Here is a 17947-nt window from a genome sequence, read left to right as displayed (position 1 = left end):
AGATTTGACTAATCAGTTTACAGGTGTACAGTTTGAACATGATGCTTGTGTCAAACTAAGTAGGTCGTTCCAATCAAATAAGGATCTATTTTTGGTGCATATAAAAGTTGCTGTTGCAGAAAAAAAGGCAAACCTGAAATATACAAAACTCCTTTGTAATGGTAACATAATCTCACTGGATAGTTTTTACTTCAAAGAAGCTTCCCAGTGATCTGAATAGTTTTTATCTCACAGTTAATGCTTCTATAATACTCATTTCTAGAGATGAATAACCGGTGTGGCTTTTTCAGATTTGCTCCTGTAAATGGTGCGAACTGTAGCGAGCTGTACCGCTCTAAGGTCAAAACTTGAGCTTATGAAAGGTCAGGGTTATATCGTTTTATCAGTTGGTTACTTGCTGACATGAGCTCAGAGACAGTTGTTGAGTGCGTTTATGCATTTCAACCTGGGACAGACAATACCGAGGATGTAACTGTCCTCAAAAGAAAAGGTCCAAAAACTTCTTGTTTGTTACACACTGGTCATATTCAAGGAGCTGCAGCCGAGACGGTTGGATGATATTTGAACATGCTGGCGTTTTAATTCAGCATTTAAAGTTCCCTCCATGCTGCTGGATGTTGCTGTTTATGGAGTTTTTCTGTTATAAAAAGACTCTGTTGTTAAATGCTTTAACAATTCAGCCCAAACCATCAATGAATGTTTGAATGTAAAATCTGATCAGTCTATTTTTATTAATGGGCTGTGTGACCGAGGCCTTTAAGGTAGCACTTATTAAATCATTACTATCATTTGACTCAGCTGACTTAAAGAACTTTAAGAGGCAGTTTGGATTGCTACCTTAAATGATACTAAATTACCAGGACTCAATGATGATTTAGATCTTTCGCCATTTCTCTGATTGAGCAATTTTTTTATATGTTGTGCAGTTGTCATATTGGTATTGGGATATATTTATTTATTTATTATATGCTGCCTTAAATAGGAGCAATGACCTGCTGTTTGTTTGTGTGTTTTTCATGAATGTAACTGTCCATTGTTCTATATTTATTAGGGCTGTCATGTTAACGTGTCACGATTAACGCAATTAAAGGTTTTTTGGGTTTTTTGTTTTTTTAATGAGAGACATTAGTTTACAATGACAATACAATCTGTTCCCCTCACATATTTGTTAGTTTTTCTTACATGAACAGATACAATAATACACACACACGCGCTTAAATAAAATTGAAAAAACAAACAAACAAACAAAACAAAACCTAAGAAGAAACCCAAAACAAACACAAACAACAAACCCCAAAACACACACACACAAAAAAAAGGGGGGGGGGGGGGATATTAATCAGCTGGTAGAGCCAATTAAAGTTTTTAGTGCAATCAACCCGTCTGGAGCGCAGGACAGACAAACTTTGGACAAACTAACCGAAATGAGTTGACAGAGGAATTTCTGGGATTTTGAGTCATTCTGCGCTGAAGATGGGTTGATTGTGTTAAAAATTGTAATTGCGTTAATCATGACATCGCCGCATTAACACGTTAATGTTGACAGCCCTAATATCTATATATTATATATTTTTTGACGGTTTGTTTGTTTTTTAGGTATAGCATTGATGTATTATTATTTTTGCCTATATACATAATTTGAAGAATTAAGTACTATCGGTAATCATCTCCCTTTATTTAGTTATTTATTTATTTGTTTAGATAAATAACAGCAAACCTTTTCAACAACATAATTAGATTCAGTGTTAGTTATTGGTAGAGTCTTTGTGTGTTAACACACAGCACATCACAGCAATTACAGGAAATGGTGAATACGTCTCATTTCAGTAAGCTGATGGAGTGTCTCTACCTGCCTCCCTTCTCATTAAATCCTTTGAAAGGACATTATTTGTGGTAATGAGCAAAGCTGCTGCAAAAATACAGTTTGCAGTTTAATTTTGCCCAAAACAAAGAAGAAACATTTCAGGGTTTTTTCTTCAAAGTATTAAATGTTTTAATGTGGTACGACTCCCTCCATTTGGTACTTTACTCATACTGTAACTAATACGCTTTTATAGCCTCGGAGGGTCAACAGCAAGTCTGAATAATCTCCTGATGTTGGGGTTTATCTCTCAGGAGTGCCTTTGACCCTCATCTGTTATTTATTCCAGTTATATCTTAGCTTCATTGTCCTATTTGTGGGATGCTTTTATGAGTATTTTAAGCTCTGGCAGCCAACCAAATTTCCCTCCAGAGAGCAGAGCTGAAGTTGAAGTTAGGGGCTCCAGACAGAATGGCATCAAAACATAAATAAAAAAATAAAAAAAGAGAGAATGTGGCTGCATTTAAAAGGCCATCAGAGACCAGTGGACTATCTGGAGAAAAACAGGACCAAGCTCAGCTGCGAGATGAAATCAGTCAACATTTTCCAAACTCTCACCAAAGGGAAAGCAGCTTTCTCTGACCTCTTATTGGGTCGTGCTGTTAGCTGTAGTTTCCCCACATTAGTGAGAGAAAGCAGTGCTTAGTAGCACTCAACCTGCCTGTGCAGAGCTGAATTACATTTAATGGGAGAGGAAGATGCAGACAGCCTCACCTTCTACTGTACACAGACGCTGTCCTACATCACCACATACCAAGTCGGAATAAAAAAACAAACTTAAGGCAAGTTGGTATATAGACATATTTTTATATGCATACAGGCAGTGGGCTCTTAGCCCTCTACTTTGGTCCAGACTGAAATATTTCAGCTCCTGGATGGATTTCTTTGAAAACACCATCACAAATCCCTCTGTTTGTTCAGGCAGTGGACATCCCAACGAGGACAGAATGCACAATGCTCCAAACCTCTGCAGCTCTCAGTTAGCATGTAAAATGCTGTACACAACAGTACAGTTAGAAAAAGACTGAACAAGTGTGGCTTGTTTGCAAAGCTTAGCGGTAAAACCCTCTTCTGTCTAAAAAGAACTTGGCAGCAACGAATCACAAGACTTCTGGAACAATGTCCTTGGGGTGGACAATGCTGAAGTTGAGCACCACGTCTGGAGAAAACCAAACAGGATATCAGCACAAACACTTCATCGTACCTGCTGTCACTGAGTTTGACCATAAACTCCTCTTTGTACCGAAGTATTCTCAGTCCAGGCCTCACCTTTTCACTCACTGTGTGTTAACAGACCTCTCTGCACTGATTCATACTTCTTATTAATCTCTGTCTCTCTTCCACAGCATGTCTTTATCCTGTCTTCCTTCTCTCTTCTCAACCAATCACAGCAGATGGCCCCGCCCCTCCCTGAGCCTGGTTCTGTCAGAGGTTTCTTCCTGTTAAAAGGGAGTTTTTCCTTCCCACTGTGGCCAAAGTGCTGCTCATAGGGGGTCATATGATTGTTGGGCTTTTCTCTGTATGTATTATTGTAGGATCTACCTTACATTTTAAAGCATGTTGAAGCGACTGTTGTTGTGAGTTGGGGCTGTATAAATAAATGGCCTGCATTTGTATAGCACTTTACACTACATTCAGTCCTTCACACACTGGTGATGGCAAGCTACAGCTGCCCTGGGGCGCACTGACAGAGGCGACGCCCTCTGACCACCACCAGTAGGCAAACATGGAGTTAGTATCTCGCCCAAGGATATTTGGCATGCAGCCGGGAGGCAGCCTGGGATCGAACCACCGACCTTCTGATTAGTGGCTGACCTGCTCTGCCACCTGCCACCCCATAAATAAAACTGAATTGAACTGAACTCAACTGAAATGCTGAAGCAGGACCTCAAGAGATCTGTGCATAAACAAAGGGCCTCAAAGCTCAATAAACTGAAGCAACGTTATAAAGACAGGTGGTCCAAAACTCCTCGCCAACATTATGAGAGACTGATAAGCTGTACAGGCTATTGTTGCTAAAGGTGGCTCTACAATTTAAATTATGTTAGGATGGGAAGTTTGTTTCTTTTTCCCACCTGTAGGTCTGGACTCAGTCTGGTTAACAGTTACATTAGCACCGTTATTGCTTTAAACCTGTAATGTGTAACATGGTTAATCACGGGGTGGCTGTAGCTCAGGTGGCAGAGCAGGTCAGCCACTAATCAGAAGGTCGGTGGTTCGATCCCAGGCTGCCTCCTGGCTGCATGCCAAATATCCTTGGGCAAGATACTAACCCCGTGTTTGCCTACTGGTGGTGGTCAGAGGGCCCGGTGGCGCCTGTGTCCGGCAGCCTCGCCTCTGTCAGTGCGCCCCAGGGTGGCTGTGGCTACAATGTAGCTTGCTATCGCCAGTGTGTGAATGTGTGTGTGAATGGGTGGATGACTGGATGTAGTGTAAAGCGCTTTGGGGTCCTATGGACTAGAAAAGCGCTATACAAATGCAGGCCATTTACTAAATACCACATGTTAGCTGGATGTTGTCTTTGCTGACTAAGATTCGCTAGGTTTCTTCTTCAGTAAAGTTCACAATGGCTGTCTGGTCAGTTGGTGAAGAGGGGATATATTTTTTAAATGTCTAAATTATTGGGAATAAATAATTCCACTATGATGGTCATTATCTAGTAGAAACAACTGCAAGTAACGCTGTTCTTACAGACTCTCAAAGAAGGCGTGAAATTATTTCTTTAGAGGTAATGTGCTTTTCCAGAGAAGACAGTTTAAATAAGTTTAACAGTTAATCATACTTCTTATGAATTCAGTTCCTTTGGTTACTGTTTGAACAGTGAATACAAATAGTTATTTGATTCATTTATTCATATGTGTGTGTGTGTGCGTGTACATACAGTGTCTCAAATTAATGTGTCATCTAATTACAGAGTTTCAAAATAGCTTACAGCAAAGACAGAATCAATTTAAAAACTCTGTGTATGGTGGAAAAGATGGATGTTTCAGATGAGCTCTGTGATGGTGATGTTGGGGAAATTTTAATGGAACAAGAATGAAAAAGGCTGACTGAGACTTTTAGTAACTCCCATGATGACAATACTGTTGAAGAGTGAACCCCCCCCCACCCACCCACCCAAAAAAACCCAAAAGCCTAATAATCAAGTGCAAAGCAGTTAGCACAGCACTGAAAATCTGAACAAGGCTCGTGTAACTGAGCTCGTGGGACAGGAGACAGAGAAGCACGACTGAAGAAATAAAAATCAGAAACCATGCACGAGTGCTCAAGTCCTTCCTTGAGCGCCACAGAGTAACACACTTTGTGTTAAATAACAACTGCTGATATAGAGCCCCCTCTTGTGGTAATCATCTAGAAATGCAGGAGCTCATCAGCACCTATAGCTTTCACAAATTCTTTAAATTAAGTTTCTGGTTTTTCCATCATCCACTTGTCTAAAATCTCTGACGACAGCAGAGGATTAGATGGTCAACTCTGTGAATTCACACACGACTGGCAGCACAAGGACAGATTTAACCTGAAGGTCGTCCACTTACTGAAAATATGGATATAAAATGATAAGTTCACCGCACTTTGTCTTGAGTTTTAATGATATAACAAGTTCTCAGTCTTACTCCAACAGGAATGGCTGTTTATTTACCGTTTCTATATCTCGAGGACGTCAGCTGGAAGAGGAAATTTTACGAGGGTTTGTAAGATAAATGTCTTGCATACGTCTCTTCCCCCCCCAAATCTTTTTAATTTATCTTTTTTTCATGCTTGTACGGTTTATTTATTTATTTATTAATGAGACCGGGGGCTTTTTTCTTGTAAATAAATTACAGGAAATCATGTAGCAGTGTTTCCAGCAGTATTGGCCTTTTAATAACAACAATAAAAACAGTCCAGAAACCACTGTGGTTCTTAGCCAGAGCTAGCACATACAGTAGTAGGCCAGAAAAAGGAACAATACAATCTGTAAATACACATAATTGAATATAACAACTAAATCCATGTCGAAAAAACGGTTGAATGAAAATAACTGAGGTCTACTTGTTTCTCTGTTCGAAAGCCGCTCTGTAACCACAACTTTCCTCATCTGTGTTAATGCATCCGTATGAAGCAGGGACACTAATGCTGGAGAATCCACCCTGGTCCTTAGATCAGCAGCTAGCAGGACAGCTCAACTGCACATTTACTGAAAAGCATGAAAATCTGATGGGTTTAAACGATATCGTATGAAGACACGATTTATTTTTGCAAAAATGTCTGGAAAAGTCCAGTTTGAAACTAACTTACCATAAGGTCATAGAAAAAACAGGGGTCAAACTAAAAAGATAACATGATTCAAAACCTGGAATTTCATTAAGGTATCAGCTGGGATAAAGTCTCAAAAACCTGAAACTTTACTCGAAAAAACAAAAACTAAACTCTCCCTGTTTCAAGCCATTAGCCCATGTGGTGCAAAGAAGAAAACATGGATGGTACATTCGGTTGAAATTCTAGACTTCGTTGGCCTCTAACCGTGCAAATATCTCGTCTAGTCCAAGAGAACGAAACCAGCTCCAACCTTCAAGTTTTAAGTGAACGTCTGGTCCACTGTCACTCATACGTTAGCTTTATTAACATGTCGTAGAACATGCACATGACTGCGAGTGTGACGCTGCTGGGGAGTCCAGCATAAAACAAATGGTTAAAACTGTCATTCAGTTTAAAATGGCCATCTAGCATTAAGGCCACTCCATGTAGGATTAAAGGTCCTTCCTATTGGTCCAGGCTGATGTAACACTTGTTTCTTCAGTCAACATTAAGTGTTCAGTCGCTTCTTTAAAGGGAGGGGTCTCGGAAAAAAAGCCTCTGAAGGTGGTAGCTGTAGAAAGCTGAAACAACCCTAAGTGTACAGGTCAGTAGGGGGCCACGTCAGTAGTTCTTGAAAATTTGCGAGTCTAAAAAACAAATCTACTGAGCTACAAGACTGTAATTGAACTCCAAAAGTGACCGAAAGTCCCAAAAGACAGCCGCTCAGCTTTCAGTCGGGCAGGCAGACGGGCAGTTAGGGCTCCCTGGAAAACAGATGGCCAGGTTGTGTTAGCTTATGTAACTGGCCGTCAGTGAAAAAGGCCATCTGACACACTCGGACAGACCATCACGTGTAACCAGGCGAGCAAGTCAGTGAGCGAAGGCGGCCGATAATCGGTCGTTCAGTCGTTGAGACGACGGTCGCACAGCTCCTTGTAGATTCTCTTGCGAATGCGAGGCATGTCGTCCTGGCTGAACAGCAGCGGCTGCTTCACGGAGAGGCGGCGGCAGTACTGGCAAACAGAAAGACGGATAGTGGTGAGGTTTTTCCTCTGTGTTATTCGCCCTCCAGTGAGGGCCAACAAATCAAATTTGTGTAGAAACCCAAGGCAGGAGAAACACTCTATATCTATTTTATTTGCTTTTCTGCCAGGGAGTCGTGAAAGAGATGCATAATCTCACCTCAAGGACGAATACCCCACAGTCGCTGTCGTTTTTCTGCTGAGGAATACCCTGAGGAATAAATCACAGTCAACACTACAGCTGCAGCTTTTGGGCTGAACTGTTTGCATATATTTCAGCTTTATTTACATGCATGCCACTTTATAATTTGACTTAGGACATACAAAGTGAAAGATTTACGTACAAAAAAAATAAGCAAACTTCAACTTTCCTGAACTACTCTGGGCAAAATAAATAATCTTCCCTGTTTTAAAGGAGCAAAGGTAAGTGGGTGTGTGTTTACACAGGTCTGGGATCAGTTACCTTGATTATAGTAATCTTCCAGCCTTTCTGGAAAGCTGTCTGTTTCTTCTCTCTTGCTTCAGACTGAAGGTACTTCATAATGTTCTGATGGGAGGTCACACAGACAGAACCGCTACAGTGATTACGGTGCAGAGATGTAGCATTACAGCACAAGCATGTATTTTAGTACATCTAAAATTCTGCGAGACAGCAAGGTCGGAAACTACATTTATGTAAATGTTCAGGGAACAGAAGATGCTGTGGATTACACAGGTCTGCAACCAAAAAGCTGCATAGGATTTTTTGACAGTTTCTTATAGACGTTTACTCACTGAAGCCGGGAAAAATATTGGGAATACATGGGAACATGGGAATAGAGCAGCTGCAGAGAATTCAGCATTAATGAATCAATGGTACAGAAGAGGAGGAAGCAAGAAGAATGAGATGAGTAAAATTTGATTCATCTGACTGTTTTGTTTCACTTAATGTGCCTTATAATCCTGTGTGCCTTAGGGCCCGAAAAAATACGGTATCCAATGATGATTTCTTACATTAATTCAATATTTCTAAGAGCCAGACTCAAGAGAAATACACACAGAAAATGTGAGGAATAGAGGGGGGTCAGTAGGAGGGGGAGGGGACAGTGTGTTTGGCAAAAGGAGCTCAGATGATTGTGTCCACAAAGCAAAAGTTAAGGAAATTATGCCTAGTTAATTGTAATAAAATATGGATTCTTTTTCCATCACTGTTGTGCTTTTTCTTCTCTTCAATGTAGACTCCTCCTGTTTTTATTGAACCCAATAATTTATTTGTCTAAGGAGCAGAAAAACTGGATTCCTGAGATTCCTGCCTCGTTCTCTGAAACTGAGAAAATACGACACAAAACAACATCAACATGCGTGGAGTTGCTCACATCTGTGGTGTGTCTGAACACGATGCCTTGGCTGTCATAGTAGCTGATGGTTTTGGTCGCCATGGTGACCGTGACGAGGGACCAGTGGATTTCTAAATGGATGGGAATTAGCAACAGCCACTTGGAGAACAAGTCGACCTGAAACGACCACACACAGAGTCAGAAAGGAGCGCACTACAGGTCAACAATCGTCAATTAACAATCAGCAATATAACAAACAAAACTCAAATTCTATGATGTAGTTACAGGTTTGAGAGTCAAATGTATCTGAATCACTGTCATTGTTTACATTTCCAATAATACACGAGGTGAAAGCAATCGTTCAAGCCACACATTTGTGTTTTTGTCACGCTGTGTTCTCTGAGGTTCTGGAGCATACTGGTTTGCACCTGACGTGCAAAAGATCCCAGTTGGATTCTGGGAGATGTGTGCCCAGCCTCGTTGTGTTGTTTATGATGGAGAAATGGTTCTGCAGCTTTTATATTTTTACATAACATTTACTCACTGATGCCAGTTAGATATTAAAAAGTAGTTAGGACAAGGACATAAAAATAAGAAAACCCCTCAGCAGAGATGGGCAGTAATGCGTTACTGTAATCCGATTACTTTTAACAAGTAAGGAGTAAAGTAAGGGATTACTATTTCAAAAAAGTAATTAGATTACTGTTACTTTCCTATAAGCACGCTGCATTACTAAACCATGATTCTGTTTATGAGCGTGTCTCATCACAGTGATGTAAGCACCCCCGGATCCCCCACTGACATGACCGCTGTGGACAAACCTCCACCCGCCCCACTCCTGCTAAACAGGTGACTATAGATTTAAGAGTGACAGGACTCAGTGCTGCTGAATCTGTGATTTTATTCATTTTTACTGTGTTTTACTTGCATCTATTTGAAAGAGTGTAAACACAAAACATTATTTTATCTTATGTGCTGGAATGTACAGAAAATAGGTTTAAATGTTAATGAAATTTATTCCAGTCAGAGAATGGTGCATATAATTTAATTTTTGTTTGATGCATAAAGTTAAAAGATTAAAACTGATAAAAAAAAAAAGAGGCTTTTTCCATTTGATTCAGTTTTATATGATGGATTGTGCAGAATAAATAGAATTGGGCTGAAAGATCTATTTCTCTATTACATATTCAGGTTGTGTATCATGTTTTTAAAAAGTAATAAAGTAACTAATTACTTTTAAAAATAAGTAATCAGTAGAGTAACTGGATTACTTTCTTGGAGAAGTAATCTGTAATTAGTAACTAATTACTAATTTTAAGTAACTTGACCAACACTGCTCCTCAGTTTCACTTTAAGAGTGCAGTGTTCCACCTTTTCTGGAAACCAGGCTGTGGTTTGTATTTAGATGATGGTTCTCAGCAGGAGCACACAGACGCCACAGAAACATTTCCAGTAACTGAACCTAGTTTTCTGCAGCTTCCAGTAAAAACTGATTCCAGTGAAGCCAAATGTCCTTACTTTCTTAGTCCATCTCTTCACGCCATCGTAACCTTTGGCCACAAGCTGCTTGTGGAAAAAGCTGTTGAAAAAATGAACCTAAGAAAAAGAAACAGTAACTTTTTTTTGAATATCTAGATTCTCAAAAATAACCAGTGAATATTTTTTTAATCAAGCATAACCCTACAAACACACCCAGTCTTACCTTGTGCTCCGTAGCCTCCATAATGAGTTCTCCATACATGTTGATAATCTGACGAAAAGGTAACGTGATATCAGTACTGAAGGTGTAACACAGTTACAGCATCACTAACATTTTAAAAAAAATTAAATTAAATTAAAATACTGTATTCCTCTCTTTACCTGATCATTGAGCCAATTCTGTTCCTCCAGTGTGCCGAGGTCCTCCAGCCTTAGTGTGTGTTTATTATACATGACCATGAAGCCTGCAACAGGAGCAGAAGACAGCCCCGACTTGTACCGAGACATCTCCCTTTTGATGTCCAACCCACTAAAACAGACACACGGAGAGAAAGGAATGTTAATCGAACTTCTGTATATGAGGTTCATCTGTTTATTTTACCTTTAATGACAGTCTGAGAGAATAACGCTGAAAAAGACAACAGAAACTTCTAGAAGACGGATGCTAACGTAAGCAGCTCTGCTTCCACACAGATTTGTCTAAATCCTGTTGGAGCAATAAAGCATTATTCAAACAGGGATGGTTTGCCATCAACATGTTGAGTCTTGAGCCAGTCCTCATTTCTTTATATGAAAATGGACGCAGAGATTCATTGAAACATATGCCAACATCAATGGAAATATAGACAAATCCAGAGTTTGTACAGTTCTAACAAGCTTGTGAGTCAATATTTGGTAAAAGAAAGCAGAAGTAAGCAGTCAATGTCAAAACCTTTAGAAATCCTAGAAAACGTTTGTTCTAGACGTCTTTAAGAATAACAAGAAAGACTCCACGGAAGCAAAATATGAAGAAAGGAGGGTAACACCTCTCAACAACGCGTTTTAGTTTCCTCACTGCAGTTCAGATATTACTCCAACTGTCTCAAAAGTGCAGATTATCTACGTTAATAACAGTCAGGCAGGTGAAATCAAACTGAGTTTGTGCCGACCTGTTGCTGAGGTCACACTTGCTCTCCTTCTTCAGGTGTTCCCGGACATCAGATTCACTGAGAGGAATGAAACTGCCGTATTTTATATAGAAGCTCTCCAGAAACTCTAAAACAGAGGAAGTTGTCATGAAAGTGATTATGTGACCCAGTGTGTTTGCTTTTTAATCCAAGAAATCTCAAAATCTTTTTGACAGTCTTGCCTCCTGGTCAGTTTACCTGCAAGCCTCAGGTCAACAAAATGTTGTCCTAGAGGAATTTATGTTGTTTCAAAATTTTAAAAGAGAAAAAAAAAGAAACATATTGTTAAAAATTAACTTTGCTCATCCTTTTTGTTGAACAGAAAACTACCTAACCAAAAATTGACTATTATACCATCAATCAAATCAACACATGCATTTAGTTCTCCTTCTGGGAGCTAAGAAAATATGTCATGAATGATTAATCATGTATAAACATGAGCTCAGATCAAATGTGTGCACATTAACACTTACTGGACAAGGCCAGGAATGTTTTATGGATCTTTTATGACATAAAAAAAAAATGCTGATCCTCTCAGCAGTCGCTTCTTTGTGTGTAAAACATCATTTACCAAACGGAGAGGGTGATGAATATATTCATGCTCAGGCATGGGTTCGCACCGTGAACCCTAAACCACATCTTACCATGGATGGTATCAGTAAGCTGCTCCAGACTCTCTTGATGCTGCATCGTTCCATCTGTGTTTTCTGACCGATTCTCGTGCATTATTTCATCCATCTGGTCTTTCTCCCAGGTGCCAGGCTGACAATACAGTCTGTGGTCACTTAATGCCCAGCCATGTTGGATGCTGCTCACTGTAACAGGGCAGTAGTCTGGTGGAGGAACGGCAGCCGGACGAGAACTTTCCACCTCCATAGTTGTAGATCCACGGTTGTGGTCTGTTGGTGCTATAACATTTCCATTGGACAGCGCTACCAATAAAGCAACTCTGTCTGTTCCGTCGGGGACTTGATCCACCTGCATCTCAGAGTCAAGGTCCTGAGTTGTTCCTGATCTTGAAGCGGGGCCTGACTGCCATGAGATGGACAGCTGTATGTTTCCAGGTTCGGTCACTATCATGTTGTTTTCCTCTCCTTCTTCATCGGTGTCAGACAGGTCTACCGTGTCGCCGTTTCTAAGTGGACAATTAACTGAGCTGGGGTCATTCTGGTCCCCGTGGTGCATGTGTGCATCTTGAATTTCCCTCTGCACCACTGACGGAGCCAAGGCCTCGGTTTTAGAACAGACAGCAGCACCACCTGTTTCTCCCTTTTTAATTTCAGTGTTAACTTCCATATTCGATGCGCTTGTGGCTTTCATCATTCCCCTTCCTTGACCTCTAACCACTAGTGACCCCCCGCCCACAGTACCTATCAATCGGACATCTGCGCTCTTGTAATCCCCGCCTCTTTTTTCTACTACATCAGACGCCGCGGAGCCGTCTATCAACACATCCTCCTTTTTATGCGCATCTGCTTTCTCCGGAATGACACAGTTCCTTAGGGATTCTTCCTGCAAGGGGACGGTGACAGCCTTGGCAACAGGCGTATGTGACTGAGTATTAGCCAGTGCAACAGGCATTTGCACCTTATCTTCATCATTTACCTCCCCCTTGGTCAAATCAAAGCTCTTGATATGCGTCAACTGGTCCACTTTCCCTTTAGGAGTGACCCCAGGGTCCCTGCCGGCCACCCTTCCTCTTCCTCTCCCCTTCCCTGTCCCCGAGGTTCTGACATTGTGCCCCGTGCTGTTGGGGCCACAACAGTCACAGGACTTTGGAGTCCTCTTCCTGCCCGATGTGCGGCCATTGACTGGGCCCGGAACAGGTGTTGGTGTCTGTGCAGAAGACCACACTGATTCCTGGCTTGACTTAGTACTTAATGCTTTGGCTGGAGTTACAACAGGCTGCTCTGTATCAGCAGGAGTGCCGGTCTGAGTCAGATCAGAGTTGGACGTAAGGCCTGCGGTGAGGAGTTTAGCAGGGGACTGGGTTTGGTCCTGATCTGTAGTACCTCCAGACGGAGGGACTAAAGGAGGTGCTGTAGTTAAATGAGGTGATGCTGACGGTGTTGTGTTCATTGGGGAAGCAGAGCCGCTGTGAACCATGACGTCCTCCTTTGGCTTCTTAACCCCATCCCAATACCCGCTCTCTGCTCTCCTGTCCTCGCTTCCCTTTTGGTTTGTTGGACCGGCAGTATAACGGCCTTTCTAGATGTTATGCGCGCGCTTCCCTTTAGGTGTTCTTCTAGCCAGTACATTTGCCATTGTTCTTAAGCTTTTCCAACCACGACAGCAGACATGAATGTGCAGGTTGGACACTTTTCTGCGTGTTATATTTCCGCCATGGTCTCCTAATTGGTAGAGAAGAAAAAAAAGGAGAGAGAAAAAGTCGGTTTGTTTTTGCTCTGCGAGGCTCAACTTCAACAAACACGTTTATGTCAGCAGCACAAACGCAGATAAAAGCAGGCCTACAATATAACAACAGGTGGGATTTCAACTGTGGCAAGGAAACCAAAACAATTTAAAAGATGCACACATCGCAGTGCACAGAAAATAAACCAGACATACAAGATGTGCATCAAATAAAATTTGCCCTAGCTTGTCTCACTAGTAGGAGTGTTCCTCGTGCTGTGCACACTGACTGTTTTAGGTCGGGGAGCAGCTGGAAGCTGCTTCTATCTCACCCCATCTTTAGTGTCACCTTCTGTCACACCAACCCTACTGCACGTCCTCCTTCACTACAGGAATCTGCACTGCGGTCTCTTTTCCTCCTGCACAGCAGCTCCATCTTTAACATCCTTTGCCGAGCGCATCCTCAATCCCTGCTTTACACATGTCCAAACCATCTCATCTTCCTGACGCTGAAAACTGCCAAATTAAGCTCAACAGAACTCACTAAATGATTAAGCTGGTCTCATGGGATACACCACGGGACTCTCCACCATCTTGTAAACCTTTCTTTTCACCCTTGCTACCATCCTTCTGCCAAAAATCACCCCTGACACTCAGCACCACCCACCCCGCCCTGTCTGCAGTCTCTTTTTCACCCATCTTTTGCAGTGTGCATGGATTTCAGTGGCTGCTCGTGGGTATTTTAAGTCGCCCACCTTCACTCACACACGTGTATCCCTCCAATTCACAAACGTGGAGTGAATTGTTAATGATTAATTTCCAGGGACATGTAAACATCAACATGGTTGTCTTAAGATGACACAGGGCCATTTCTCTACCTGATACTTTACATTTAAAAAACAAAAACAAAAACAAACTTTGAACCTACAAAAAAAAAAGAGAAGAAAAATAGATAAGACCAGGCCACAAGTCAGTGTACTCTAGTTCTGGTCTCGGGCCTGAATAAATGGAGAGTGTTGCATCGAGAAGGGCATCCTGTGTAAAATCTTTCTAAAATCAAACATGCGGAACATCAAGGAGGAGATTTCTATACAGGATCGGTCAGGGCCTGGGTTAACAGCGACCGCTTCCCAGTGCTTGTAGAAACTGGGCTACTGTTGGCCGAAGACAAAGCAAGAGGGAAGGAGGAAGGCATGTTCAGAAAGGCAGGTGTGTAGGAGTGAAAGCAGGGCCTTTAAATGTAGGTACTATGACTAGTAATGGTTTTGACAGTGCAGAGAAGAAATGCTGGACATATTGGACAAAGGATGGAGCTGCCAGGAAGGAGGAAAAGGTTCATGGATGCAATGAATGAGAGGGGTGGTGTGACGGAGGAGGATGCTAGAAACAGGGTGAGATGCGGGCAGATGATCCCTTGCTATATTAAATTGAGGAGCCAAAAAGAAAACAAAAAAACCGAAAACAGGCACTTTGATTATTTGTCTGCTTGGTTACAAAGCATCTAAGTACGTCGCTGTTTGATTAACAGGTGGTTTGATGTTCCGACAGGATTCACTTGTTGTTACAGCGCGCCGTCACTTTTTCCCACAAATACTAAGCACATGACTAACACTGCATGCTACTGTCCTCTTAAAGTTAATGCTGCCTTTTAAAGAGTACCATGTGGCTCGGGGAAACTCTGAGCGTGGTATGAATTAGCAACTACACAGGGAGAAATTGCTGTCGTTACAAATGGCTGGTAAAATTCACTTACGTTATCAAGTTAAATGAAAACTGCTCCGTTAGCTGCCCCAGTCTGACATTTGGGCTCCAACAAACGGAGCAGGTCCGCGCATCATTCAGCAATATAACGCACCACCAAATTATTTAACGGGTGGCATAATATGACGTTGCACAAAGTTCTGCACAAGTTTGTCATTGCGCTCAAGCGAGCTAAGTTAGCTAGCTGCAGCCAAAGCACAGGCGAAAACACAAAGCAACGACTACACACATTTCCTCCATTTTCGAGAGGAAGTTGGGGGCGCAAAAAGACAAAGAACGAGCTGCGAGTCATTACTCGAAGTCTGCCGGATTTGATGAGCCAAACCACAGCAAGAAGCTACAAGAAACATATATCTACTATACCTTGTCAGTCAAACAACAAACGAGTTTTGTCTGGCCACGATTTGCACAAATAACAATCAAAGCTGTCGTCGCTCGTTGATTGCGTCACGGCTTCGGAGTGCGCTTCGGCTGTGTCCGGAAGCTGTCGCGAAGCATCCTTGAGATTTCAGGTTCTCTCTTCTTATTTCATTTCTACCACGATGTAAAAGACAAAAGCTTTATTTTATTTATTTTATTTGATCCAATTTGTTTTGTTTTTATTTTTATGTTTTATTTTTATTGTTCATGTTCAAAAACTTTACGTCCATAGTTTTTTTTTTAACTGGGGACATAAAGTCTGTCAACAAAGATTGTGGAAAAAAAGGGTAATGTTATAAAAGCTCCTGTTTTACATTTCATTGTTCGGTGTGTACACTTCACGCGTTCATACCCAGTGTTGGGTAAGTTACTTTGAAAACGTAATTAATTATAGTCAAGTTATATTTTTTACTGTAACAACCACAAACACGTTTATTGAATCATATTTCATAACTTTATATGCAAATATAAGTTGTCAGTTTTAAAATCCTATGCACAAGTTTTGCAAAGAACAAAGTTACTTGCAGCCGTTTGCCTTTTACCCTTTAGTATAACCGTTTCAAACTATTTACATAGCAATCGGGTGTTCTGCATTAGATAAGATGCCACACGGATTATTTGTTTGTTTTTATTTTTGGTCATAAGCAGAGTGCTTGCTGCGAAAAAACGCCGCGTATATCTTGTTTATCATGACTCTGGTTTTAAGTGGCCTATCAACACAATTTAAAAACTGGTATATGTCACCTTGTTGCTTCGTCATCTTGAAGTGGTCATGTAATTGTCTTACCACGACTACTTTATTCTTCCTCAGTCAAGCAGCAGCACTCATGCGATTGTTTTGCCCCCTTATCTCCAGGTGTTGTGCCAAAAAGTGATCGTTGGGCAGAAAGCTGTAGCGCCCAGATTACTTACAGCTACTTCCGTGCAACTGATATAAGATGCTGTAAGCTGAACACAGCTTCAACCGTCTGTTTGTTGAAAAATAGTAACGCGACCGCATTTTCTTGTTAGTAACGGTAACGGCCTTGTAAAGATAGGAATAGTAATTAGTGAGATTACGTTACTGAAAGAAGTAACGTCGTTAGTAACGCCGTTAGAAACGCCGGAGAAAGTGCTGCAACCAGATCAAACCAAAATCAAGCTCTCTGGCATCAACTATAGAAGAGATTATATGATTATAACACAAAGAAGAAGCATTGAGGGGCCATGTGCATGGGCGAGAACCTCCTTCCCTCAGCCAGAGGACTGAAGATGAGTCATGGATGGGTTTTCCATCATGACAATGGCCCAAAACGAGCACGGCAACAAAAGAGTTGTCAGGTAGCAGCCAATAAACACTACTGAGAGAGCTTCTGTAAAGAGGAGTGGGTCAAAATCCCTCCTGAGATGTTTGCAAACCTGGTGACCAACTACAAGAAACATCTTGCCGATGTCCTTTCCAATAAGGGTTTCTCCATCAAGCGCTAAGTCATGTTTTGCTTGGGGATGAAATACTTATTTCACTCACTAACATGTAAACCAGTTTATAACATTTATGGATTTTTTTCCTTTCTTTTTGGTTGATTCTCTATCTCACTCCATTAAAACGAAACACCCATTAAAATTAAAAGTTTTGTAGTCGTGGTATTGATGGTGTTGATGATTTGGTGTAAAATTGATGTCATTTTTATTATACCCTAAATTAATTTTTCAGCCCTGTAAATGTTCTTGCCACGAATCCACTGTGAGCCTGCAACTTGAAAAAATAAATAAATAAAACCAGCTGATTCTGGAATAATCAGTTGGGACGTATTCACTGTGTTTTCAAGGAATAACCGATGTTTAGTAAAACTTGAGCATGTCAGCCCAGACAGAAGTGAATCTGCTCCCTGCCAAGTTTCCTGATGAGCCTGAAGAAGTTTATTTTATTCGATCGATGTAAAACATATAAACGGCTTAAACTGCAGAAATTTCCCCCCTTGAAATATTAAAGACAGCTTGGTTATAAAAGCTGATTAGATGTTAATCAGCTTTTATACATTTAAAAAGCTTTGGACTTACTGTAGTTACTGTTATTATTGATTACCCAGCTGGTGTCATCATGGACAACTGCAGTGATAAAACCGAGAGGATTCGATATCAGCATTTAATAGACTTCAGGGTTGCAGTCAACATTTGCTCTGTGCTTTCACAAACACTATGAGCATCATCATCTTTTATATTTACCACATCAATGACACAACATATTCCATATTTTGATCATCTTTAATTACAAAAAAGGACAGGAAAACAATAAATAAATCTACTAGTAAA

At 41.1% G+C, this 17947-nt stretch overlaps 2 protein-coding genes across 5 annotated transcripts in view; both read right to left on the bottom strand.

Annotated features, from left to right (window-relative positions):
- Positions 1–5005: 5005 nt before the first annotated feature.
- On the bottom strand, positions 5006–15722 carry LOC308399082 (uncharacterized protein). Of its 2 annotated transcripts, none has more exons than XM_080886055.1 (10): positions 15599–15722; positions 11767–13473; positions 11105–11210; positions 10338–10485; positions 10180–10227; positions 9996–10073; positions 8517–8654; positions 7625–7708; positions 7322–7372; positions 5006–7152 (listed from the first exon to the last, which is right to left on the bottom strand). In XM_080886055.1, the coding sequence occupies exons 2-10, from the start codon at positions 13226–13228 to the stop codon at positions 7042–7044; spliced, it is 2226 nt and encodes a 741-aa protein (XP_080742181.1). In that variant the 5' UTR covers positions 13229–13473; positions 15599–15722; the 3' UTR covers positions 5006–7041. The 2 variants fall into 2 exon arrangements, with proteins under 2 accessions (XP_080742181.1, XP_080742182.1); XM_080886056.1 differs by lacking the exon at positions 15599–15722 and adding an exon at positions 15228–15562.
- Positions 15723–17811: 2089 nt separating this feature from the next.
- anos1b (anosmin 1b) overlaps positions 17812–17947 on the bottom strand; it is a 54181-nt gene continuing 54045 nt past the window's right edge. Inside the window, exon 15 of one of the 3 annotated variants that reach the window (XM_080886535.1) lies at positions 17812–17947. This exon is cut by the window's right edge and continues 867 nt beyond it. The gene's annotated coding sequence lies outside the window, so the exon portion shown is untranslated. The other 2 variants (XM_080886536.1, XM_080886534.1) reach the window with 2 other exon arrangements.

Source organism: Rhamphochromis sp. 'chilingali' (genome assembly GCF_963969265.1).
Source record: "Rhamphochromis sp. 'chilingali' genome assembly, chromosome: 7".
Lineage (NCBI taxonomy): Eukaryota > Metazoa > Chordata > Actinopteri > Cichliformes > Cichlidae > Rhamphochromis > Rhamphochromis sp. 'chilingali'.
The sequence above is the reverse complement of the archived record's forward strand: the minus strand, read 5'-3'. Positions and strand labels throughout refer to the sequence as shown.

Excerpts from the sequence above, each read along its gene's own strand:
- LOC308399082 (XM_080886055.1), bottom strand. The coding sequence starts at position 13,228 with ATGGTTCACAGCGGCTCTGCTTCCCCAATGAACACAACACCGTCAGCA. Across the intron at positions 11,211-11,766 it reads GCTTACTGATACCATCCATG|AGTTTCTGGAGAGCTTCTAT; the intron begins GTAAGATGTGGT and ends CCTCTGTTTTAG. Across the intron at positions 7,153-7,321 it reads GTGGGGTATTCGTCCTTGAG|TACTGCCGCCGCCTCTCCGT; the intron begins GTGAGATTATGC and ends TCTGTTTGCCAG.